This window comes from Prinia subflava, chromosome 2 (assembly GCF_021018805.1).
Source record: "Prinia subflava isolate CZ2003 ecotype Zambia chromosome 2, Cam_Psub_1.2, whole genome shotgun sequence".
Taxonomy (NCBI): domain Eukaryota; kingdom Metazoa; phylum Chordata; class Aves; order Passeriformes; family Cisticolidae; genus Prinia; species Prinia subflava.
Genome location: NC_086248.1, coordinates 52,656,078 through 52,682,471, shown reverse-complemented (window position 1 = coordinate 52,682,471; position 26,394 = coordinate 52,656,078). Strand labels below are relative to the sequence as shown.

Below are 26,394 nucleotides of genomic sequence, written 5' to 3'. Positions count from 1 at the left end.
CTCTTCAGGCTAGCTCAGTTTCTGCAGTATAACCACCTCAGTATCTGGCTGGTGTTCCTTGCAGGTTTCACTCTGTAGGAAACTAGGTCCCACTTCGCCTTTCTCCTCCACAGTGGGCACAGATCACCTGCTGGGACCAGCTGACCTCTCTCACCTAAGGACACCCATCTCCTTGAAATGGCCTCAGGCCACAGTGATACCTCAGCCTCCAGACTGACACAGTTTTGACTCCTCAAGGCCTGAAATGCCTTGGTCTTACCAAAGGGAATGCTGTCAATCCTACCCGTCAAGAGCTGTTCCTGCATATATAAGACATTAGATCATATCTAAGAGGGCCTGATTTTAACCTCCTATTTTGATATCTCCCTCACTGCACAGTAAAATTGCTGAATTCAGACCAAAGAAAGCTCCATCACAATCAAGACACACATTTTGTTCAAGACTGCTACAGTGAATGTTTTGTGATGAAATGAACCATTGGCTGAACAGGGATGCTGATGAGATGGCAACCACACACCTTCAACCTCCTTCATTCCTCACAGAAGAAAATGATCCCCTTAAGTTTGTTTTCAGACTCTAAAGCTTTTAAAAATCAGCTAATGCATATTTGCACAGTCCAGAAGCACACAGTCTGAAGCTTATCTATCTTAACACAGAAAGGTTTTTGCATTTTAGAGGCAAAGGTCTTGAGAACTGGAGAAATTTACTTGTGCGGAGCCAACCCTCCTGTATTGTTGGACACTGCCTAAATAGGGATTATTTTTGCTAGTACGGCTCCCAGATCTTCTACGCTCATGAAAACAACATACCAGAGGAAAGAGCTTTTACACAGAGGTCATCTGCAGCACTGGTCGTTCTCATTCCGCTCACACAAACCTTACCAGAAAAACAAGGTCACAAATTAGTATCTATCATGCGAGGAGGCCGCGGCAGCGCAAGGAAGCACACACCGGCCTCGATCCCCTCTGTGGAGCCACTGGCTCCCACCTGAGAGAGGGCTTTGGAGCCGCTCTGCCCTGCAGGCCCAGCACCGGAGCCCGGACAAGCTGAGGTGTTTCCACAGCCGCTCGGAGAGCGACTAAAGCGGCGCGGGGGAAGCGCCACGTTCCTCCCCTCCCGGCAGCCGCCGGCCGGGACGTGCGCTGCAGGGCGCTCGGCTGACGAAGCCCCGCCTGCAGCCGTGGCAGCGACAGCCCGTACGCACACGATGGTGTCACGACCGGTTTGCAAAGGCAACGCGAAACGAGGGGAAACAACGGCGCGGAGCCGGCGCCTGCTGGGGGCGGCGGGAAGCGCGCTGGCGGAAGAAGAGAGGGAGAGCCCCTCCTCCGAGCCTCCGCCCATGCTGCGGCCGCGCAGCTCTCGCCTGTGGCGCTGTGGGAGCCACCCCCGCTCCCGCTGCGGTACCGCCGGGCTGGCCGCTCCTTCCCGTCCGAGGCTCCGTCCCGCCCGGTTCCTCACCACCATCCCGCCTCCCGCCCACGGCGAGGGCGCTTCATCAGGCTCGCCTGGGCGGCCCCCTCTCCTCCCCACCCCGCTGCCGCGATTCTCTTCCGTGGAGTGGAATAGAACGTCCCACTCCACATGCAGCTGATTCCAGGACTTGGTACTGCCTGGAAAGTGGGGGCACAAGGAAAAAGCTGCCACACAGCGCGGTGAAGGGAGCCCTCCGTCATTGTCTCTTTACAAAGAAATGGTAGAGACTGAACAAGGATCCCTGGTGGTCTAGTGGTTAGGATTCGGCGCTCTCACCGCCGCGGCCCGGGTTCGATTCCCGGTCAGGGAAACTTGTCTTTTTCACTTTTCATCTCCTTTGTTTTACACCGACCATCTCCGGCCATCTCCTGCTTTTACAATTCTGGGACCATTGGCCGGCTGCTGTGCGAGCCCGAGGCGCGGGAGTTGTAAGACGCCCTTGACAGCTTGGAGGAATCGTGCACGTCTCGGCGGCCTGTGGTGGTGGGCAGGGGAAGGCTGGCCAGATACAGCATCTGCCTGAAAATCTTCCCGTCACAACACTGCCTGTAGACATCCCATGCCCACCCGTAGGGATTCCAGAAGTCAGCAGAGGCCTGCCTAGACGGCCACATGCATTTAGAAAGAACGAAAGAACTTTTTTTTTTTTTTTTTTTTTTGTCTGCTCTAACAGCTTAGGGTGTTCTCACACCTTCCCCCCTGCCACCAACAGGTGAACGGTCACTTAGTGCTATCACGAATCTTTGAACCGTGGCAGCAGGGACCCAGTAGGGGCTGGAGCATCTCTCTTATGAGGAAAGGATGAGGAAACTGAGCTTGTTCAGCCTTGAATGAGAGAGCTGAGAGGGGACCTCATCAGTGTCTACAAGCACCTGAAGTGAGGCGCCAAGAGGATAGAGCCAGGCTCTCCTCGGTGGTGCCGTATGCAAAAGCACCACTGGAAATAATGGCTTTGGCTGCCTTTCACAGGGCATGCCAGAGCCTAGGCTGTCCTCCACTGCAGATAGGAGTGTATCCTGGGAAAAGTCCTCCACTGCATTTTTTATAACGAAGAAGCTTCAAGGAGGTGCAAAGGGAAGGGATCACCCTTGCTCTAAGGCAGAAAGCAATCAAAAGGGCTCTTGTAACCCTTTAGATATAAAGAATAGGTGCCACCAAATTACAGTTAAACACCAGGTCCGCAGGTTCCCACCCTGGGAATTACTGCATTCCTATGGCTGGAGGTTCTTAAGAGTGGGCTGGACAAGTTATCAAGTCTCTCAGACTGGGCAAGGGGAATGGCTCAGTGGATCTCCTAGGATCCTGAAAAGCACAATTATATGATTTCACCCTGTACTTTCCCCTGTAATTAACAGTTTACCCGTTAATTAGAACTGTGTAGGGCTCTGAGATTCTTCTCTCCCTCTTTGATCTCAGTGAAATGCCTTTCCAAACTGGTGGAAGAAGTCGCTGCTTTCTGTGTCAGAAAATTATGGGCAATTTTAGAAGCAGCTAAAATTAATTTCAGGTGTTGACTACCTTCCCAGAAAAGGCATATATATCTGGTTTTACCTAATAGGAACAAAAGAAGCTTTTCCTTTTTCTTTAACTCATTTTGTAGTAGGGTGATTGCACACTCTCAGCACTGTAAGTCCAGCTTTAGAGTCATCTGAGAAAAAATAATCACATGTGAGATTTTAGAAACATGTAAAACCCCCAGAATAACTCAGACACACAAAGAAAGAGTAGTTTCCAATACTTTGTTAAGAATGTTGCATAATCTCTGAAGAAGCTACCTAATGGCCTTCAAAATCCCTTTTCAGTCCAATGCCAGGCTTGAAATTTGCCCTTGCACAGACAGCAAACATCCACCCAGCAAGGAGTAAGCACCAGTCTTCTTGGCTGTGTCCTTACACTTCAGGTCCCACTGTGATTAAAGCTGCCCTGGTCTGGGATGAAAAGAGCCCAGATCAATGTGCACCTTGAGCATGTGTTGAAGAGTGTTACAGCAGTTTTTGATTCCTTGTTCCTGGACCTTAATGATGGAGAGAAGGATGTGATGGAAGGAAGGACTGAGTACTTGTTTTTAACCGGTAGAAGAACCATCCTTCCTAGAGCTTTTTTTGATATTTTTGTTTTACATAAAAGGTAACTCATGATGCTGACACGGTGAAGCCACAGAAAAGGTGGGCTGTTTTACAGAAGACTGGCAGTGCAATCAAAGGCACATCACAAGAGTGATCTGGCTAGAGGAGAGATATTTCAAACAAAAATAAGATTATTAATAACACATTTTCAAAATGTAGCTGAATTCACTTCTCACTGTGGTAGATTTTGAGCTACTGGCTCAGAAGTATTTTCACTTTCATTTCTGTTCTTCCTCAAAAGTGTGACCAAGTGCTTTCCATGTCACAACAAAGGTTTATGGCAATGAACTGGAGGAGAAATAAGAATGATAAGGAAGGCAGTACCTTAACTGTAGATCAACTTAAACCAGCAGCTGAGTCAACTTTTCTTTCTTGCTACTTCCTTTGAGTTATAGTCCTACATTAGTTCCACTTTGTAAGTTTTTTCCAATCTTATATGAAGTATCTTGGCTGTGAGTGAACATAAAATTTTACATGACTTTTACAACTAGCAATTCTTTGGAAAATGAAAGTTCCCACCTTTTTTTATAGGCATATTTTCTACTTGCCCTCATATTTCACTTCTGTCTGAAGGGCATAGAGTCATGCAGTCATTCGATTTATTCTGTTCTCAGGACATTCTCTTGGCTGCTTATCGCCTTTTTGATTGTTTTACTGTGGACATAAACAACTGCCACTCTGTGGCATCCTTCACAAGGCAACGAGCCTTTGCCTATTGATATAAATGTTGGAACACGCCACGAGGTGGCATCCCGGTCCTGTGTTTGCCAACACCCTCCCGCCGTTTCCACAGCAGCCTCTCCTCTGGAGGTTTCAGAGTCAGTTCCCTACATTAACGTTTTGCCCGTTTCATTCCAATGAGCTCCAGAGTAATGAAGGATTTGTATTTGCTGATAAAGCAAATTTCATGTATAAATGAAGCTTTTATTAAGGCAAATCACTGCCTAGTTTGAGTTAAATGCTGTATATGGAAACTTTACAAGCGGTCTTTAAACAGTCTTAATATAACATTAAAAAAAAAAAAGTCACAGAGTATTATTAGGAGTGTGACTCGGACTCTATCACCTCATCCTGAGTGTGGCATTAATACAACAATGACACATACCATTACCAGAGTGACAAAGAACCCCTTGTCCCTGAACGTGTTCACCCCCACAGCCACTCTGTTAGGGGTCAGCAGCACCTCTGCTTTTCACCTGTAGGTTTGGAACTGAAGGTCATGCAGAAAGTTTGTGCCAAGGTGAAGAAGGGAACCACAATTTCTGCATCCCAGGTCAGGATACCGGGGCATTATCTGCCCAAAGACACAAGATAAGGTCTGGTTTCATTCCCTTCCTTTCTGCATGGATTCACAAGGCTGGTGAGCCATGGGAGCAGTCTGTGCTATGACATTAGTGCTGTCACCATGGCAGTCAGAGGACATAAACAAGACAAAGTGTTTATTAAACTGGTGAGGTGGAAGGAAAAACAAACCCAAAAGATTCTTTGAGGCATACAATCCCTTTTCCAGACTTTTCTCCCCATCCTATTATCTATCCCAATATTCTTTCTATATAATATTGATGTCTTAAAATGTAACTGTAAATCTCTTCCCAAGCTAAAGATTCACTATGAAACACATTCTGGACAGTAAGATAAAAAAATATGACAACCTCACTGCACATCCTCCTAGGACTGTTTCTTGAGAACTAGAGTTGAAAAATTTACTCTGAATTGTGTTTTAAGAGAAATTATTTTATGCAAACCAAGGCAATTTATTTAAGGTAACATTATTGAAAGTCCAAAACAGATTTAATTACCACTCACAGATTTAGATAATACTGTCCAAGGACCATTTTCTAGCAAGGAGCAGCTGGCATGTCCTATTAAGAAGTACTCTGATCATGAAATTATGAAAGCTCTGATCCTTTTAAAAGTCTGAACTTTTTCTCTTGCATGCAGCAAATCTTTTTATACTGCCTTGTGGCTACAGTCAATCATTACCTTCTGCCTTTCCATGCTTTGTTTCCCTTGTGGTCTTTAGATTAATCACACTTTAGTAAACTATATGTAAACATCATTATGCTGTGCTTAATTTTTGTTTTGCTAGTAGAAAAACAGAGATGGGAGGTGCCAGTTCTGGAAAATAATAACAGACTATAAATTGGTATTACAACACATGCTCTGGCTGATGGTGCTGCCAGCTGCATGTAGCAGGGAATAGCAGCAACCCAGACAAGGACAAGGCAGCTGGGCTGGTGGAGGGTGTCCCCAGCAGGGTGCCTTTGTGGCTGTCCACCCAAATTGTACCTGCATCCTTTGCAAGGGATTTTTTTACAGAAATTACAACTCTGTATTCAATAACTGGCATAATTGGTATTATGTAAGCTGCGGTTCTGCACAAGAGATCCAGCAAAATAAATGAAAAAACGGGAATGATCTTCCTATCTGCTCAGATAAGAAACCACCTGTCTAATTCTGTCAGGGTGAAGTTTTGCAGTTTGTTCATTCTCCACCCCAAGCCAGGTAGTATGTCTCAGTTTCAGATTTGCTGGGACTGTGGCGTTGGTTCAATCAAAATGGAATTCCTTGCTATAGCCTGCAAGCGCTTTCATCCCTCCTACCACACTGTGCTCGTCTCCCCTTAAGTAACCAGGCTGAAGCAGAGTGTGAAGCACATGAGAAGATGAATATGAGCTCCTCAGCTTCTATCACCCTGACTCCCCTGCCTGCTACAAGGCTCACAGGGAGCCTGTGTGTACATGCCAAACCCAGCTCTCAAGTGGTCTCTCTTGGGTTTACCATCATGTGTGTCTTTGGTGAGAAAGGAATGGCAGGTGGCTGGTGGTTCTGCTGTGGATGTGGGCAAAATCCAGGTATCTTAAAGGTAAACCAGGTATCTTAAAATCCCTTGTACCTACTGTTTATTACAGTTTGCTGATCCTCCTTTAAAAGTAAAAAGCCAAATGATTAAATGTGAGTTAATGAATTCTACTTCTCTTCTGGTCATGCATTCAAAGGGGCTTTTCTTACATGTCATTCATTATGGCATCAGAAATTTGCCTCCCTCAGTAGCATCTGGGCTCCAGGAGAGCTACTATCTTCTACTAACCAGAGGCTCATGGTAAGGGGTAGAAACTTGAGTTAAAAGTGCTCCCGAGATGATGATGAGTTAGGAGCTAATCTTTCCCCTGGGGTCTGAAGTCTAATTAGACAAGATCAAGGACAAGAATTAATTAACACTATTCCCACTTTACAGGTTAGTAGCCAAGAAGTGAACTAACAAACAAGTTATATTTCTGATGTATTTAAACACTCAAAAGTAGCTTGACACCTAAAACTTTTAAAAATCAAACAAAAATGCATCTAAAGCTTTGGTCCTGCAGGGGGCCTAAAAGAATAAAGAATTTTATTTATACAAATAATCACACTGAAGAGGAATAGTTCCTCTCCTTCCTTTAGAAGTACATCCTCAGTTCCTTCGTAAGGCAAGTCCTAAGTCATATTGGTGATGAACTGTACCACTGCTTTTGAAAAGCAACAAGGACTGAAAAAGTCACGCATGTCAACAATAGCTAAAAAAATATCTCTAACATGCCTAGTTCTTCTTTACTTTAAAGGTTATATACATGAGAAAAAGAGCTTTATTTCCCTTTTTTTTGCCAGTTTGAACCATAGACAGTGTGGAGAAACACTCCACTGCAAAAGCTGGGCATATGGGCAAGCAGCTCTTACATATTTCTATTGAATTATTACTCCTCTTTTGTTTTGTTGGTGGCCACTGCTCTTGGGCATCCTTGGGTTTTAACAGTCACATCAAAGGAGCAGCTCTGGCGTGAGAACTGGTCAAAGTGAGCCAGATAATTAATGGATTTATTACTGAGGTCGGTTCCCATGATTGTCGGTGGGCAGCAGCAACTGCTGTGTTGTAATCCTCATTCTCTTGGTAAAGCACATACTGCTTTAAAAAGGTTTAATGATCCAATAGTGATTTACTAATGGGAATCTTTCTTGTCGGTTTAGCAGGCCTTGAAGGAGGACAGGGTGGCACATAAAAGTCAGTTTTCAGCAGTATCAAGAAATGGTTTCATTTTTTTGTTTTGAGATTCCTGTTTGGAGCATTTTATTATTCACTAACTGCAATAATAAATTGAAGGGTCAAAGTCATTGTAACTGGGCAGGTATTGGATTCTTGATAACATGAGGAGGGAAGCAGACAGACATTGGTCACCGTAGATTGCGGCTGAAGGTCTGAGATAATTATCAGAAAACATTCACTTCAGCTTTTACAATCGACAAAATGAAAAAGTGTGGTAAGAGGGACTGAAACAGCCTCATAAAACCACAGGCTGGCAGCTGGTCCTTGCCACCAGCCCCTGCTGGGGTGGCTGCCTGGAAAGGAACTTTTGCTAAGGTTGCATCCCCTTTCTGCTGGGAAAGGAGGGAGGGGGACAACTAGTGGAACAGCTGCCCAAAAAGGGTGCAAGGGAGGGAAAAGGAGAGGAAGAAGCTTTGCTACGCAGAGGGAAGGAGATGCTCTTGGTGTCCAAGGAGCCAGCGTCCCCTCCGCAGCTCCCCCTTGCCATGCTGGTGCCTCTTCAGAAAAACAAACCCCAGAAAAGCCAAGAAAAATAAACTTCCTTCTCTTCCACCAAAATACATTTAGAGAGAAACAGAGGGAAAGGGGGTGGGGAGAAAAACAATGTTACTTTATTTTAGGGTTTGTATAATAAAGCCAAGGGTTGTGCTGGCAAGTGACATGAAGAGCTATGTGAACAATCCACACACAACAGACCTCGTCTTGTTAATCAAGTTGTGAAAGTGTACCTTAAATGTTTAACTTTTGTTTTAAACTTGTCAAGGGAGAGAGTCCTTTTTCTCAAGAAAATTAAAGTTGCTTTTCTCTCTGAGATATGAAAAAATACAGCATTCCAAGTTAAATCAAAAGTGGGGAGGGGGGAAGTGTAGGCCTTTACATAACTACAGTTTTGTCTCCTTGGGTTTATGTATTGCCTTGGAGTCATTTGTTAGATTTTCCCTTACCACATAGTAGTATCTATGGGTATTCTTTACAGGTAAAACAGGTTTCTTTGTATCTTTCGTAGAGACACGGTTTCCTGGAGCGGGTGCAGAGGTCTTGCAGTTCACGTAGGCAGTATTTGAAATTTCCTAGCAACCACAGTTTCTGTGTTGCTCAAGGTATTTTTTGATCCTGAAAACTTTCTTTGTAGAAGAAAAAAATCCTGAAAATGAACTGAGTGGAAAGCAAAATTCAGTCACTAACTCAGAAGGATTTTCCTGTAGGATAAGTAATAGCACTGTTCAAACATCGTCTAAAACATTTAGCTTTGCTTGAATTCAGTATTAGCAGTTTAATATCTGTAAAAAAGGAGTTTGCTTCTTCAGATCTTGAAAGTAATTCAATCATTTCATTTTATTTCCCATAATCACTTCCTTTTGCTTCTGGTATTTGAGTGTCTAGGGTACAACACTAATTCATGTGTCCCAGATTTACACTGCCACCATGAATGCAGAAAAATATGCCTTTAAAAACAAATTATATTGATATCATCTTATAATCACCACCACTGCTAAAATCAGAGCATTAAGAGAACTTTTAAAATTAGTGTTGATTGAGGTGTTGACTGGTCTTAGTTTTATTGGAGTGATAGATGATAATGCATTATCACCAAATGATTTTGATACTGTTCTATTGTTTCATCTGGTGAGGAGTCTGATTCTTTGAAAAAATTAGATTGTATGTGAAAATATTATTATGCTTCAAATCTTATATCTCCAAAGATGATGCAAGAAATTCAGTTGCCTGGCCATATATATTGTGCCTCTTAAGCAACTTGTATTTCCCAGGCATCTGCACAGGACTGGCAGAGGTGACACAGGACACAAGGGAGACCTACCCCCTCCAAAGTGATAGCTGGAGCCCAACTCAGGACATGGCAAACACTTGGACAACTGAATGATGACTAAGTGATTGTGTTTGCACATTCATAGCACTTTACAACTTCCAGTAGTAGCAATTACCAGGATAAAAAAAACTAATCAACACCAACCACACCTTCTCCCCAAATAGAATCCTGCATATTTTATGGAAATTATCTGTCAATTATCTGTCAAAATATTATTTAATTTATAAATCAGGAGAGGTTTAGTTTACCCTTGAGTGGAGATCTCAGCCTTTCTAGCACATGCCTGGTAGCTCCTCTGCTTATCATTTCTGGTTATGATCAGATGTGTTGCTGCACTCATTCCTTTGAGACTTTTACACAGTAGTGTGCAAGTATTTGCTGTGTAAAATGATGATGCAGAGAAACAGCACACGAGTAGAAAGTTCAGTGTTGAGTAAGATTAACTCAGGTCCATGCAGCGGCCTCACACAAATGAAGCTTGGATACATGAAGCTTGCAAACAAAGCTATACCAATTCCTTGATCTTTTCTCGAAGTTGAACAAAACTACCAGTTCAATCCCTCGGGTCCTCAGCTGTGTGATCTCAGGCTAGCCCTGCCTACAGGAGCAGATGACTAGTGAGGCTGGTGACTAGGGAGCTGTTAAAAGTCCATTTCACATGTCAGTATTTTCTGATGTTTTGATCATCTTTTGGCTAAAAGATGCTTGTGACCTTTTCCTGTTATAAAGATGAGATTCCTTGTTTACAACAGCCCTAAGAATTTCCCAAAATCCATGTCCCAGGCTTGTCTCGTGACATCTTGACTGAAGTACCATCTTTCAAAATAGCTGCAAACATTTTGAAGGTTCACACTAAGGAGGCAGCAGCATGAGCTGGCACCTCCTGGCAGTTGTTCAGGCAGAGGTAGTCACAGCCAGGAGACGATTATTCTGCTTTGAATATATGCATTCAGCCCTCAGCCACAGTAGCCGGTTTTTCTTCTAGGCAATACCTAATGCCGGATTTCCTCCACTTGCAATCACAGCAAAAGGAGGACAGGCAACATCGCCTCTCAATTGCCTGTCTCCTCTCTAGGGTAATAATCTTCTCTCAGCAGCCTAAATGCTTTTTATTTGCATTGCTGAGGGCTAAGGTTTCGAGCCTGCTAATGCTGAGTGACAGAATTGGTTTTTAGGTTTTTTTTCCTTTTAAGAAAAACATTCTAGGAAATTGCATAACCTGCTTTGATCCTCTTGATAACTGGAATTTAGTTGCAAACCCACCCATTGAAAAGTTAGTCAAAGCCAACTGCTAAGTGTTGAACAAGCAGCCTGGCTTGTCTTCTTGTAGTATGTGCCATGACGTACTCTTAAATTATATAAATTACTAACTTTATTCTTCATCCAGGTCCATTCATCATTGAATGGACAATAAAGATAGAAAAGGGCTGAAGTAAGGTTGCACGTGCACAGCCACAAGTCCTAACATTTGCATCTTGGTTATGCCAAGAAAACAGCTTTCCCTTGCTCCGTTTGAAAAACTGCATAGACGCCTTCAGCTCTGAGCTGTTAGCACAGCAACAGCCAAAGCCACCAGAAGCTATTACCCTCTGATGTCTTTCCAACAGCATATGTGAAGTATGTGTCTTCATCGTTAGTTTCTCACTTGGAAAATCTTCATCCGCTCTCAGAGACGTAACATTCCAAACAGACTAGGAATAAGCAGGCATGAAAGATGAGCTCCTCATGTCCTCTCGATGACTTGATTCAAACCAAACCAAACCAAAAGACAACACAACAAGAAATAGTGCAGACCAAAAGCCAACACAACAAGCAGTAGAGGACACATCAGCAACTCATGGATCTGGCCTGGTTTTTGAAAGTGAAAATGGATAAGCACCAACAGGCTGCACAAATCTATCCATGGTGTGTATTTAATCAGCGTCTTTTCAAACTGCTATTTTTTTAGAAAGAGGCAGAATATTGCATTTCAGGAAACAAATGCTGTTTTGGGGCACATCAGTTAGATTGAAGACCTTAGGCGGAGCCAAGTCAGTGGGTGCCTATTTTTAAGGTGATACATTCCTGGGAGACCTCCTACCAGGCTCTCCGAGGGCAGGTTAATAGTTAACAGCTTCCATTGAAGTAGGGCTGCAACCTGCTCTTTCATGCAAATAAACCCCACTTTTTATCTACCAGCCATTAATGCCCCCTTTTTTCTTGAAAATACACATTTAGAAAGGGAATGATACCTCATCTGTATGCTGCTAAATATGCTAGAACAGCACTACAGTATTTCTGCCCTTAAAAAAAATAATGTTATAGTCCCCCTCAAACAACACTGCTTCAAAGAATATCAAGGTTGATTAACAGTGTAGGGGTTACCAGACTTCTTCCCCCTCTTTTGTCCATTTTTTCAAATGAACGACAACCCCTCCTCACTTAAGTGCTGATTGAGGCAGGGGTGGGTTCCAGGTTTAATATTTGGAAGAAAGGATAATAGGGAGGGAACCACTGAACTGAGGCTGCTGAGGCTTTTGATGATGGGTGAAGTGTCTGTCTTGCTGTAGTGTGATCCTCCTTTTCTGTGTCCCAGTCTTGCCAGCTGTTCTTTTGGCATTCAGACGTGTACGACTTTGTCCTCATCCTTATAAAACAGAGCTTTCCACACTTTCCACTGAGGGGCTTAGCAGGTCTGATGAAACAATAACAAACTCTTGCCTCAGTGAGAACTGTCAAATTAAAAGACCAGAACTTGAGGTAAAAACTACCTCCTCTCATTCCATATCTTTATGGATTAATGATGTCATTGGGTTAACATTTTCACCTTCTAAACTCTTTGGAAAGCTGAGCCTAGAAACCTCAATGATTTTGGGGGCTCTCCAGGATGAACAGATATGCTTGTCTCATTAAGCATATACCATCAATGGAGAAACAGTTTGCAAGTCTGAAATCCAATGCTGCTTTGCTATTTTCCCCTGCCTATTCCAGAGCACGCTGGACAAGATGGGCTGCCTGGCTGAGCAAGGGGAGCAGAAGAGTACAGAGCAGCCAACAGGCTTGTTACCGGGGCAGAAAACAACTCTGAGCCCACAAGTATTCCTCAAAAGCAAACAAATACAGTAACAAATCATCCATAAAACGCAGTCAAAAAGGACTTCATTTAATTAGTGATATGTAAAGACTTTTGCATAGAAAAAAAGGTTAACAAAGTAATGCATAACAGACTGACTAGGTACAGTATTTTTAAAACAAATATTTTAAAGTATATTTTGCATAATGTTTAACATTTTCAATGCTTATTGCTTTCTCCACACAGCAGAGAAATCAAGTGCATAATAATACATGCTGTGTTTTATTTTTATTTTCCTTTTTTTTACATAAAATCTCTACTTCTTGATTGGTTGTATTAAAATACTTAGGTTATTTTAAGTCACTGTAATAAAAAATGAAAGCAAACCATTTTATGCAGCACTCGTCATCTGGGTATTGACAAAATAATTTACTCACATCCCATTAATACATTCATTTTGGTTTGGAATCAAACCCACATTACAATGTTGGCATGTTAATAGCCAATTTAAAAATCGTCCCTACCATAACTTCATTCATACCCAGAGTGATCATTCTCCCAGAAGTTGATAGGGAAAAGAAGAGGGATCTTGCACCAAATCGGCTACAAGTAAATGTCCAAATACAGCTAAATAAGTTAAGTTGAACTCTTACAACACTGCGTCTGTTGTATTGGCATGAATCAACTGTATCCAAGTGTGCACACTTTAAATAGGTGGTTACTTCTGGGTGCATGACAAATTCACTGTTTGTACAGATAGGAGCTAGCACCATGTTTAAGCCATAAAAATGGGTGCCTCGGGGCTCACAGGCAGTGCTGAAACGTTCATTAATCCCAGCACTGATAAGATAATTGCTTTTGCCAATGCTATGCTAGACGTCACAATTTGGCAAGTCTGTACAAAGAAAGTGAACTAAGGAAGCGAGAACTAGGCCTGTCAAACTAAACATTCTTCCTCGGCAATCTTTTGGCTAAAAAAAACTCTCCCCTTCAAGAGCACATTCTGCCCTGGAAAAGTATCCTAGTTCTGAAGCTGAATGCAGAATTTCACCTCTCTCCCATATCATTTCCATACCTGTGCAATGTTACTTGTTTTAGCAGAACACACACACATATATATATTTATTGATTATTTTTTCAATGTCAGGCACTTATGAAACTGGAACTCTTTTTCTAGCCTGGGGAGACCTGGTAGATGCAATCCCTCGCCTCTCTGCCAAACAAGGATGCATAGCTGGAGAACTATTAGTTCTAATGTCTACGTATTTCTACGTGTTTTGCAAGAAACCTCTACATGCCGATATGGTCACACTGTTAGGAAAGCCGTCGCTGCTCCCTCAAGGTGCCTCCAGGACAAACGGAGGAGCAGAAGGCGTCTCCGCACGTCCTCTCCGCCACCTGCAGTGAGGATGATGGGCCGTTCCTCGGCGGGCTCGCCGGCGCCCCTCAGGCCCCTCGGGCGGGGGCCGAGCGGGGAGGCCGCAGCGAGTCGCGGAGGCTGCGGGGCTGCGCGGGCTGGCGGCTGTGAGCACGTGTGCTGAGGGAGAGGCGGCAGCTGCAGCACGCAGAGGTGTGTGGCGGGCGAGACGCTTAGAAGGCTCCCACTTCAGTCCCCCAGGGTCGGTAGGGTTTCGTGCCCCCGGTGCCAGCCTGCTGGGGGCTGGCCGTGGCTGACACGGACAGCGGAGGGCTGATGGCGGTCGCCGCAGCGACGGCGGCGGCGGCCGCGCTCGGGGGGAGCATGGGGAAGGTGCCGGCGAAGGAGAGGGGGAAGCTCTGGGCCGCAGCTGTGGCTGCCGCTGCCGCGGCGTGAACAGTGGCCGACAGGGACAAGAGGGAGGTAGAGAGAGGAGGGACACAAGGAGCGATGCTGCCAGCGGAGGGGACTCTGAGGGCGGCGTCGGCGTGGGCGAAGGTGGCCGTGAGCAGGGCGGAGCCGTGCGGGGGCACGTCCGAGGAGAGTCTGCACGGGGCCGCGTCGGCGGCGTGGAGTCCGTTGGGCTGCAGCAGGGCGGCCGGGAGGTGGTGGAAGGCGGCTGCCCAGTGGTGCGGGTGCAAGGGGTGGTGGTGGTGGGCCATGGAGGAGGTCATGGCAGCAGCTTCCCTCTGAGAGGCGCAGGTGCTCAGGTGAGACACGAGTCGAACGCGCAGCGGGTCGGATGTGTCGAGCCCTTCCACCGAAGTTAGGTACCTCGCCACTTCTGTCAAGCACTCCCGGAAGCCGATGCTCATGAAATCCATGGCCAGGGAATGAGCGTCAAAATAACCTGCAAGGAGAAGGCAAAACACGTGTTGAATGTGGAGCTGGCCGACCCAGTCCTGGCTCAGCCACCGCATCTGCCGTTCGCCATTTATGGGTTAGGATGTGCAACAGAAGTCTGTTCTCTGGTCTGAAAATGATCTCTGTGACCATCCCTGTAATGTAATAGGCTGCACTTGCTTATGCAGACAATATACAAATGAAAAGAATTAAGTCTGTAAGACACTTAAAAAGATACATGATGCCTCTCCTGAAATTCCTCGGCAAGCTGCAGCAGTGCAGTGTGTGAATGAGATGTTTATCCACACAAAGAAACAGGCTGGAGATCAGAGAGCTTGCATGTACTACCCTGCCTTTTCTTCCCAACACTGGCATTCATCCGAACGCTTTCAAACTATTTCTTGACATTGTGAGATAGTTGTTGTAGCTGCTGCTGGGGTCCTCTACTTCACAGAGTCACTAAGACAATATGACATACGGTGTTGCTTAACTACAAACAAAAAACATCTTGTGATGACTCTGCACACACAGAATAAAAAGCTTTACTGAGAAAACGTTTTATGTGATGCCATTGCTAATTTAGAGATGGAAGACTGACATTCATATGGCCCATGAGGTATTTCAACGAACACCAACTGGAGCTCCACAGGCTTGGGACAAAAAAGCATTTGAAAAAAAAAAAGGCTTATTAAATGCACATGAAAAGATACTCCCTTTCTAAAATCTTGTGTTTAAGTTGCAGCTCTTCAAACACGAAAACCTATTCCACTTTTTGGAATTTTCTTATTTTAGTTTAAATGTTGTCTCCTTGGGGCAATAATATCCTGTCCAATCCCAAGCTGGCATGGTGTTTTCCTCTCACTTCCAATGAAAATTTTTAGGTATGCATGACTGTGATGTGTCAGTATGTAAAGATCAAGTGGCCCTCTTATGGTGGAATGTGGCAGCAATGCCTTATGCTGTCATGAAATAATCTCTACCTTTCTGAAAAATGTTAGCACTTTAGATGACTTTTTTCACTTGAATCAATTTTCAAGCTAGAAGTGTTTCTGCTGCTGCATGCCCACATTGTAGAATTAACTCAGGCACATTTATCGATATTGCTCCAAATCCCCTGCTCACTATACACTCCACCTTGCCAAATCACGATGGCGCTTTTGCTGCAGGCCAACTTGCTCATCTGAACCTCAGAGAAACTCTGGCTTGGCCAGCAGATCAACAACCACGAGGAGCTGAGGACTGCTGCCCGCAGTGCTGACTCCTCACAGCTTTCTTCCTGCCAGGTCCACTGCAACCAAAGGTTTGAGCGAACTCCTGAGAAACAGAGGCCAGGCGTGCCAGCAGCGGTGAGATAGCAGGGTACCTTCTCGGGTGCCAGTCAGCCTGCCATGGGGACTGCTTCTGTGCCGGAGGCTGCAGGACCTCCAGCAGCTTCAGAGGGGCTGACACACAGCCAAAACCACTTCCCAGCTCTGGCCACGAGTCAGCCAGTCTGGGAGTCCTGAGAGCACTCGGCCCAAGCCAGGGCTTCCCGGCTCCCTCCCTCTGGACTGGAAGAAATGTGGGGGATGTGGTTGTCACCAGCTTCCCCTGAGTCTGAGCTGCTGGCTCTGTGACAAGCCATCCCAAAGCCCTGGTGATCCTGGCTCCCTTTCAGTCTCCTATGGTGGCCGAGACATGAAAACAGAGGGCACATGAGAGCTGGGACTCCCAGGCTCCATTATATTTTGATGGTTATCTTTTCCCGGTTTCCCCTTCACTGGCTTCCCCCTTCTGAGAGAGACTTAAAAATGTTGTTTCTTATTTCTTTCCCAACCCAACAACATCCTCCAATATGTGCACATGCCAGTGTTTTGTAGTGAACATGGACTCTTGGTTTTCCCTCATCTGTCCTGGTAACTCACCTGCGCTGCACACAGGCCACAGGTCACTTGAGCTACTTGAACCCATGCACTGACCCAGGTGTCACTCACTCAAGATAAATTTGTAGTGAAGCTGCAATACAACCACACTGAGTTCTCTGCAAGCAACTCACTGTTGACGAATCACTCCTCCCTTGTACTTGCTTGCACCATCAGCAAAAAGCCCTGGCCTCAGGCCAAAAGAATAACTCAGTGTGAACAGGAGACCACTGTCCACACCTCTGCATCAGAGAGGCGGAAACGCGGAGTCTGCACAGGACCTCAGAGGCATCTGCCTGCCTGCCCAGGCAGCTCTGAAAAGCAGAGAAGGGGCAGAAGCTGTGTCAGGTTTTTTTCCACTGTGCCACCTCGGGATCAGTGTGCTGAGCAGTGGCCAACCCCATCCTGATTTGCCAAGTCACATCCATTCCCATCATGGATATCCTCCTTTCTGTGTGAAGGACAGTCCTCAGTGTAGGGAAGCATATGGGTATCAGGACCCATTTCTCCTTTCTGCAGTAATAAGTGTTTGCCCCTGGTAAAAATGATGAAACTTTTTTTTTTTTTTTTCTGATACAAAAAAACCCCTCAGGCTCACAAGATGAATTACAAAGTGGGAGTAACTATACTTGCAAATGAAACAAACATCTACTTTAAAAATACTCTAAGAAATTATACTTAAAACTGCTAGTTAGATTGCAAAGTGAAACATTAAGTGAACAGGAAATGCAGGCTTAAACTTTACCCAGTACTAATTCTCAAACCTCTTTTTCTTACAGTTTCCTAATCTGTGCAGTGAGATTACTCTTATCTCTAGGACAGAAGGAGCAGATAAAGTTGTAGTATTTGTGAAGCAATCGGGTATTATTGTGATGGGCCACCCACTGTGGATCGTGGTGTAAAAAGCAGTTGCAGAAATAAGCCTGCATTGTCTCTCCCCACACTACAACAGCTTCATCCTTCCCCATGCTGCCACAGCTATGCCGGTGTCAGCTCGGGCAGGACAGACATGGCAGCAGAGACCAACCAAGGAAGAGAGCAGACTGCAAGACCTGGGACTGCTAACAACATCCAGCTTGTCCAACTGCAGCCAGAGGCTGGGCTCCACCAACATCTCTCTCTGTCACGCAGCTCCCAGCCTAGGGATTTCATCCCCTGCCCCACTTGGGCACCTGACATTACCCATTTATAAAAAAATCCCCTGCACACTTTTTTTGGGTGGGAAAGCAGGGTGAGGAAGCTTCCTGATAAATTAGGTCTCCATTTGGGTTCACCTCCTGGCCGTCCCGTAGTCAGTGCAAACATCAGAGGGGTGGGAGCTGCTGCAGCTCCTCAGAGGAACAATGTGCAGCGTGAAGTGGGGGTCGGGCTGGGATAGCTGAGCCACACTGGTGTGGGGAGGATGAAGCGAAACAGCCACCACTTCCCTCAGCAGCTGAGCACAGTGTGCTCCATGCCCCAAGGGAGACAGAGCTGGTGGAACACCAGCACACAACCTCACATTCAAAGAAGGCACCATCCATCACTCGGACACAAGAGAATCCGCATCACCTGAACACAGACTGCACAACCATGATCGATTCTGGTTTCATGCATTGCATAACTTTCAAGAGCGTAGCTTTAGCAACAATAGTGCTTTCTCAAGGACTTTTTACACAAATACATTAACTTTCTTTTTCAATTTTGTACATTTTTTGAGGAATCAAGAGGAATGTCTGTTATCTGATAGGCAATAAAATTACTTTCATCTCTTATCAAACAAGTTAGCCATAAATTTTAAGCTTAAATGAACACCTAGAAAAAACTCCTTAACACCTAGAGAAAAGGTACCTCAGCTTGGTGTTAATTTTCACAAATAACAAAACACCCGCCTTTAACACGCTTTCCTGTAGCCATCTCCTTTGAGGCATGCACTGATTCTGAGTTTTTTCATTGTTGCAAGGTACAGAGAGGAGCATAATTCAGTCATGTGCTAAAAACATCGATCAAAAAAACAGTAAGAGAGAGAAACCAGCAGTTTCTTTCCTAGCCTTTACCTATATGGCACAGTGGGTGAGTGAAGAATCAGCTGGTTTCCACTACAACCATTCGAAGCATGATCACGGTTGATGGCATGGGACATGGGACCGTGCTTATAGAATGCCAGCAAGTTTTGTGTCCCAAGTAAGTTCCAAAATCATGACTACACAGAACACCTCGTGGGTGGCTGAAGCCATTTGGCCTCCAGCCTTGGGACTGTCAGCTTGCACAAGCGAGGTATGCTCAACTCCCGGCTGATCTAATGGGTCAGCGAGTGCAGCCGCTGCGTCACGCCAGCACCCATTAACAGGGAGCTACACTGGCCTCTGACACACAAACATAGCAGAGAAATGTGAGTGCAGGGAGCATTGCCTGCCCGTCTGCTTTGTCAGATACCTGGAGCTACATAGAGCAAGTCTGGGTTTTGTTCTGTTGAATGAAATGGTCTAACCTGATGGAACTGAAAAGTCTTTCCAGATCAAAGAAAATATTTAAACATAAATTAAAGTTCCTCTCTGTTCACTTCCTTTGGTATAGCGGCTCCAATAATGAGGGTTAGCATCAGGTTTTTTGCTACACAATTGTTGCCATAAACCTCCTGTTTATGTTTGGTGTTTGTGTATTTGTTTTGTCTCCCTGTGCAGATTTCAGTGCTCTTTGGAAACCCCAAACAAATCTCTGACTGGGCTGCCTGTGAATGAAGCCTTTACTCCCACAGTGTTATGAAAGCAAACACAAGCCCAGGGTCAAGTGCTTCTTTTGTCCCAGTAGCTCTTTCCCACGAGTTCAATCCTGCCATTAGCATTGATTTCCACTGCTTTAATCTGGAAACGCCTATCAGAGCTCCTCAAAGCACTTTTTTTTGATGAGATGTCCCCAAATATAGGAAAAAAAAATCCTTGGCTCCTTACCTTTCCCTCCTGTTGCCTGCAGCATCTTCAGATGATCCACTGTCATTTGCAGTATTTCCGCTTTTTCTAATTTGGCAGATCCCTTTGAGATAAGACACACATATAAATAAAGGCTTAGGAGTACTAGAAACTTTAATTTGATATACTTTCCACTGAGCTCAGCCTTATGGTTTCAATTTCCCCTATCATTAGGACATTCTCAGCTTAATTCTTTCGTGAGCATCTGCTTCCCAGACTTTGTCTAAGGACTAATACTGTCTCCCTAATTTCCCTTTATTAGGGCTATATCTCAGCACAGCTCTGTTCTTGAAGGTAGTGTAGAGATGACATCTTCATGAAATGAGAGAAATACGTAACTTTCTGGACTTCCTTTTTAACAACAAACACAAGTGGAGAGCTGGCAGGAGGGAACTGTGTGGCCATAGATTAAGACCCTGCTGCAACGTTATTTTTTGTGCTGTTACCAGTAGGTGTCCCTGCGGACACACACCCAGCGCTGTCCCTCTCTTCATGGCCTGTTAATTTTCAACGTGTCATTTGGTTCTTGAATATTCCATTCTCATTTTTTGACTGAAAAAACTGCCGCACAGTCCACAGTATTTCAAGTTAGTGAGAGGCCTACTTTGCAAGGACTAAATACTGTGAAAGAGTGTAGCTCCTCTGTCAGTAAAAATCTTTTCTGACACTGAGAGCGGCTCACAGAGCTACAAGAGATGTGGGAAAAGTACAAAATACAGCTCAAAAGAGAGTATTAGTATATCAATGTATAAATAAAACTACTTTGCTTGGTAGCATTCCCTTTGACATCTGGAGCACACCCAGACAACACAAATGTTATTCCAGTGCAAGAGATCATCCCTCGGAATCAGTTAAAATCAGGGCCGCAGTGCAAGCTGCAGCCATCAGCGGATCGCATCCTGTGAGCCAATTTTTTTCTCTTAGTTATCATCTGGGCCACCTCACTGTCTCAGCCAGCTTCGCCCGGGTTGCACATTTTTGAGTTGGGCAACTCTTACACGGTGCTGTGCAGCCCCACTTCAGAGCGCTCATCTCGGGAGCAGCACCGTGGCTTGGGAAGGGAGGCAGGCGGAAGCGAAACTAAACCTCCAACTTGGAAACTCCAGTGAGCTGAATGTCAAGGAGCTGGGAAAGGACTGATGACTTTGTCCTTGGCATATTGCAGGAAAATGGTGGGACTTTCTGATTCAAATACAGCATATGCTCATTTTTGCAGCAGTAATTTTTTTTTTCAATCTGCTTATTGCTTTCAACGCTTTCCTGGTACCAAGGTTGATGTGCGTGTGAATTTTTGGTCAGAATTCCCCATTTTACATGCAACTACATCCTGTAGTTTTCTCAGACTTCATCTTTTCCACAGACACAGTACAAGCCGTCTCAGTGAGAGTGACTAATAGCTAAAAACTGCATGGTGCTGGGTAATTTCCAAAGGCTCTGTAGGACTTGTTTTATAATGTTTGTGGTTTTCAAGAAATAAACAATAAAATGGGACAAACAACTGTTGTCTCTTGCCCCTGTTTATCTAGCTGAAAATATCCCTGTCATTGTTTTGCCAGAACCAACGCAAGGGCACAGTGACAACTACCAGTTACTAAAAATCATAATGCAGGTGACACGAGTGATGCTCTCAACCAATGCTTCATATTTATTTTTTTTTTAGACTGCTTTTGCTCTGGCCAGGGCTGAAACAGGCCTAACAGCGCGAGGTGTTTGCCACGTAGTTACCACTTGCATTCAGCACCTCCCAATCCTGCTCTCAGATTTTACTTTCTGGCGTTCTTTATTTTACTCTTACAAGGAAGTCAGGTTATTTATTTTCAGATGTTTCATTTTTATTGAAACATAGTGCCAGTTTCACATATCCACAGATAATCAGACACTTCTAGCAAAACAGAAACAAGGCTAAATATTGAATCAAAGCCCAAAAAATAAAATTCAAGATATGGAAAAAAATTAATTTCAATGGAAAAACCAAAATGCCTTTTTTTTTTTTTTTAACAAAACATTGTATCCCAAGCTCTCGGTCTGTAATTTCATGACCAAGGAGCTGAGCCAAAGTTAACTGGAACCTTCCAGACTTCCTACCAAATACTTTCTCACTGAAAGTCCGAATATATCACTGACTCCACTAGCTTACATGACAGGGGCCTACGCCACCTCCTAATGCACTGATTCTAAAGAGTCATCTTAAAACACGAATAATCCAGACTGCTCCCTTTTCAGGAAACTGGACTGATTAGTTTGCAATGGAAAGTATAGATTTGAAAAAAGAGGTCTCTTAAAGTGGCGGCAAAGTAAATTATATTTAAAGATTTAGACAGAAGACTAATTTACATACAGGTTTGGGGAGTTCTGTTAGATTTGTGTATTTTTATTTTTTATTTAACATGGAGTAAAGCACATTTTTAGCAAAACCACTACTGGAATTCATCGAAAGAACAGAGGCAACATGAACATAGTTACCCTTAAGGGAAAAACAAGCCAAAGAATGGAAATGTTTTTCAGCCTTATAATGAATTATGTTTCTAATAGTTTTGCCACAACAAAGCATTTTATTGAAATGCCTGCTTTGTGCCAGATCAGGACACATACAGTATTATTTTAATGAGATTTACAAGAGAACTAACATTGCCAGATGAGATACAGAATTTATTTAAAAAAAAAAAAAAAAAAAAAAAAAAAAAAAGCTTACTTGTTTTTCAAAAGCAGTTGGTACAAGCCTTCTCAGCTCTGATAAACTGTTATTTATACGATCACGGCGCCTTTTCTCTATAATCTATTCCCAAAAAAACAAAACACATTAAGTTTATAAAAATGAAGGGCAAAGTCACAGCACACATGCAAACTGTCAGATGCAAAAATAATTAAATGAAACATACCCCTCTTCTTTTCTTTCTGGCCATGATCTGAGATGTTGTTGTTGGGGAATTTGATCGAATGACAGAACTATTACTTTGCCTGGGAAACAATAAAAGTGCGTCAGGTGTTGCACAACTTGACACCTCTCTTTGAAGACACCTTAGGTCACCATATTACGTATGCATAGTCCCTCTCATGCCATTTTCAATGCTGCTAAGATGTGCCTTGCATTGCACAGTGTTTTTGAAAACAGTGATACATTTCAGTTTTGACTATCCCAGCACACATTTTGAATTAACGGAACGCTCTGTTGGAAATAAACTCCTTTTCTGGAGACAGTTCACTGATCAGCACAGATTTAATTTTCTTTGCATATAAAGTCCTACCAAGTACAGGCTGAAGAACCAGGCCCAAATCCACATGAACCATCTCTATATGGCAACAGCAGTGGTAAGGGGACATACACGATGGCACAGCCTCTGCCAGGCCTGCTGGGTTTTGACACTGCTGCCCATTGCTACACAATCAGTAGATGCTCAAGTTCTATGCCAGGTGCCCAGCCTGGCTCTGTCGCATTGTCTAGAAGCAGGAGCAGAATTCAAAATCTCTTTTTAAAACTATACTACCCACGAGTATGAAGTTGTTTTATTTCGTCATGAGCACATGAAAAAAATCAGTATCTTTTAATACTCATCTAACCACTGATGAGAACGAGATGGGGCTCTGGTGCACGAACCTCTAAATGGGCAGGATGGGCCCTGAAGCCCCTCGGCGCCCCGCAGCGGGCCCAGCCCGACCCTCCCTGGGGAAACACCGCTGCTCGCCCTTGGCTCGCAGGGCGGGTTTGCTCAAGTTTAGCTGCTGAGGATCCCTGCTTACTTTCCACGGTTCATTTCCCACTGGCGCCGGTTCCTTTAGGTTGTTCGGCCTGATCAGGAGCGATTTTGGAAAAAGTCTGATTGCAAACGGCAAATTAAGCGGAGCTAATGAACCGCAGCCCGGTGGCTCACAAATCTACTGGAGTGCTGCTCATAATTTCGAGGCTCGGGCAGTCCAAGCGCGGGGCTAATTTTTGGTGGGCTATGAGCGAGCTGCCAGCTGACCTGGAGGGGGGCACAACACCTCTGTCCTCGGGGGGTGCCGTCCCTCCCATCTCCATCCCAAGGGGGTGTCCGGGTCTCCCCCTCGCCTGCCCCAGCTCGGGGCGCACCCCGGCCCGCGCCACCGACGGAGACGGCGGCCCCGGGGTGCCCCACTTACCCCGAGTAGTTGTTCTCGCTCCCCACGTCTATAGTCTCGTCCATATCGCTGTCTGAGGTAGTTTCCTCGCAAGGTCGCTTCATCGTGTGCACGGCGCGGGAGCAGCGATAAATAAATCCGGGGGGGTGGTGCTCAGGGCACGGCACGGCTGGGCACGGCACGGCTCCGCACCGCCAGCAGAGCGAACCCTCTCTGAGGCGCTTTCCCACGCCGCGGCACAGCCTCAAGCCCGACGGCCCGCCCCCGGCAGGGCCCGCCCTGCCCAGGGTGACGGGCGGGGCCGCCCACCGCCGGGCGCGGAGCCGTGCGGAGGAGCGGGCGGCCGCCCGGCGGGGCCCCGCCGCCCTCGGCTCACGGCGGGCGGGGAGCGCAGCCGGCACAGAGCCGGGGAGGGAGGGGCGCGGGGTCCCGAGCATCCTCAGCTCCCTGCGGGGAGAAGGAGTGGAACTGGGTTCCCAGCCCTCCGATGCTGCCGGGCGAAGAGGGGCGGCCGGGGTCGCCCCGCTGTCCATCTCTCACCGGGCATTTGGGAAGATCTTGCTCCCCCCCCCGCCCATAATACACGAGCCGGATCAGCCTCCTGCCTGGTGCTCCGGAGCCCCGGGCGGTGGCAGCAGCCCCGGTCTCCTCTCTTGCGGTGCTGCGAGTTGTGTTATCGGGCACATGAGCGCGCGTTGGAGAGTTCCGTAAATCCCGGGAAATGTATAAATTCCTCCCGGCCGCCCCGTCCCGCTGGGCTCCACGGGCGCGCCGAGGGCTAGCGGGCGCTTGCAGGGCCGGGAGCCAAGCACGGCGATAATCCCTGATGGGAACGTCTTGGGAGGAAGTTTCGAGTCTCGCTTACCGGAGGATCTGTAGCAGGCGGGTTTTATTTTGCGTTTGTTTGTGTTTTCAAATTCCGGATTCCTGACAAAATACATTCGAAGTGGTATGTTCTTCGCAGAAATTTAATCTTTTAACTGTGGTGACTGTCCCTGTCTGCCTGTTCCCCCCTCCATCCCCTTTGCCACCTTCCTAGGAAGGTTTTTCTCCCGCCCCTGCTGTCGGACGCTGGCCGGGAGGGGCCGGGACGGGGCCGAGAGGGTCCGGCACCAGCTCGGACACCGCCGCCTTATCCCGGCTCCCGGCGGCACACGGAGCCGCGGTCGCTCAGCAGCCCGGAGGACTTGGAGGCTAGCGGCGAGGGGGCTGCCCTTGCTCGGACTCGGTGCCTTGTCGGGACAGGGGCAGCCCCTCGCCGCCCCGCCTGGTCGCCCGGCGCTGCGGCTGGCCGCCCCGGGCGCCGGGGAGCAGCACCTGCCGGGGAGAGACGCGGGCAGCAGCTGCGGGCGTCGCCGCAAAACCGCAGAGCGGCCAAGTCTTCCTTCAGCGCGGCGTGGCCCCGCGACCCTCACCGTGGCACCGGGGCAGTCCTGCTATCGCCTCTCCGGGTTTAGCACGATGCTGCTCCGGACAGAGGGAGGGAGGAAGGGCCGGAGGGGCCGATGATTCCTTTCGGGCGGGCTGCGAGCTCGACGGGCCGGAGGGAGCGGGCGTCTTCCCGTCGCGGCCCCGCTCGGCGGGCGGAGTTTGCCCCGGCTGCTTTATACTTAGCAGCCGGCGGTACCAATGACTGAGTTTTCCACTCGGTTAAATCCCGTGGAAGGCACAGGTGGTTCGGTTCGTTCGCGGGTGTGCGTGCAGCAAAGGGCCGCTGCGAAAGAGAAACCGGCGCCAGCTCTTTTGTACGCCGACATCCGCCATCTCCGCAATTATATTTGGTGGCACGTCGGGTGTTTGCCCTTTCATGTAGATGTTGCTACTATGTAAAGGAACAGCGGGATTTCACGCCTCATTGCCCTACCGGGACATCCTTTTCATGCCCCTGTTTGCAGAGTTGCTAAAAGCTCCGCGGCTGCTCGCTCAGAACAGAAGCGAGCGTCCGCGGGAATGGCGAAGGCAGCACCAGGGAACTTGGGACGCATTCCCCACAATGGTCCCTTTGATGGGATCTGAACAAAAACACAAACCAAACCAAAACACAACAACCAGCCCCCCGCCCCCCCTCCCCCCAAAAAAGCAAACAAAAACCAAACCAAAAACTCACGAAAAAATCCCCACGAACAAACAACCCAAAAAAGTATCGGGAGAAGTGGACTAGCAGGAGCAGCCTGTGGCGCCCGACTGCAATTTGAAGCACAAACGCTTTAGAAATCTGGGCTTAGACTCAGCAGTTTCAGAGCTTGACCTGGGGGTTTGTAGAATATTTTAAAAACCATAATAAACAGTAAAAAACCCCACCCCAAATTCTCGTTCGTTGTCTGGGCTGTACCGACACGGGGAGACCTGAGGCAGCCGGGCCTGCTCCCGTGCGGGACCCTGGTGCTGGGCGCCCCGGGAGGGGCCGGGAAACGCTGCCCTGGCTCAGACATCGCCTTTCAGAGCGGGGCGAGGTTTGGTAGCTCTGAGTTGAAGTCCGTGTTACCCGGCCTGGGCTGCAGCTGCTCCAGAGACGCCTGCGAACAAGGAGGGGGGCACAGGCTCTAGCGTGGGTGTCCGAATCCCCGCTAAAGCACGCGAATCACCCGGGGATGTTGATGGGTTTCCGAGCTGTCTCGGGGTTTTGC

At 46.5% G+C, this 26,394-nt stretch overlaps 2 protein-coding genes and 1 non-coding gene across 3 annotated transcripts in view; 1 reads left to right on the top strand and 2 right to left on the bottom strand.

Moving 5' to 3' along the window:
- Window positions 1-946, bottom strand: part of NCOA7 (nuclear receptor coactivator 7) — an 83,697-nt gene extending 82,751 nt beyond the window's left edge. The window contains exon 1 of the mRNA XM_063389946.1: window positions 810-946. The gene's annotated coding sequence lies outside the window, so the exon portion shown is untranslated. The remainder of the gene's footprint in view (window positions 1-809) is intronic.
- Window positions 947-1,714: 768 nt separating this feature from the next.
- Window positions 1,715-1,786, top strand: TRNAE-CUC (transfer RNA glutamic acid (anticodon CUC)). The gene has a single exon. It is a non-coding gene; the product is annotated as a tRNA-Glu (tRNA).
- A 10,834-nt stretch (window positions 1,787-12,620) lies between these two features.
- Window positions 12,621-25,802, bottom strand: HEY2 (hes related family bHLH transcription factor with YRPW motif 2). The gene is made up of 5 exons (XM_063389943.1): window positions 23,789-25,802; window positions 22,549-22,627; window positions 22,362-22,445; window positions 19,652-19,733; window positions 12,621-14,827 (listed from the first exon to the last, which is right to left on the bottom strand). The coding sequence occupies exons 1-5, from the start codon at window positions 24,298-24,300 to the stop codon at window positions 14,151-14,153; spliced, it is 1,434 nt and encodes a 477-aa protein (XP_063246013.1). The 5' UTR covers window positions 24,301-25,802; the 3' UTR covers window positions 12,621-14,150.
- Between the last annotated feature and the right edge of the window lie 592 nt (window positions 25,803-26,394).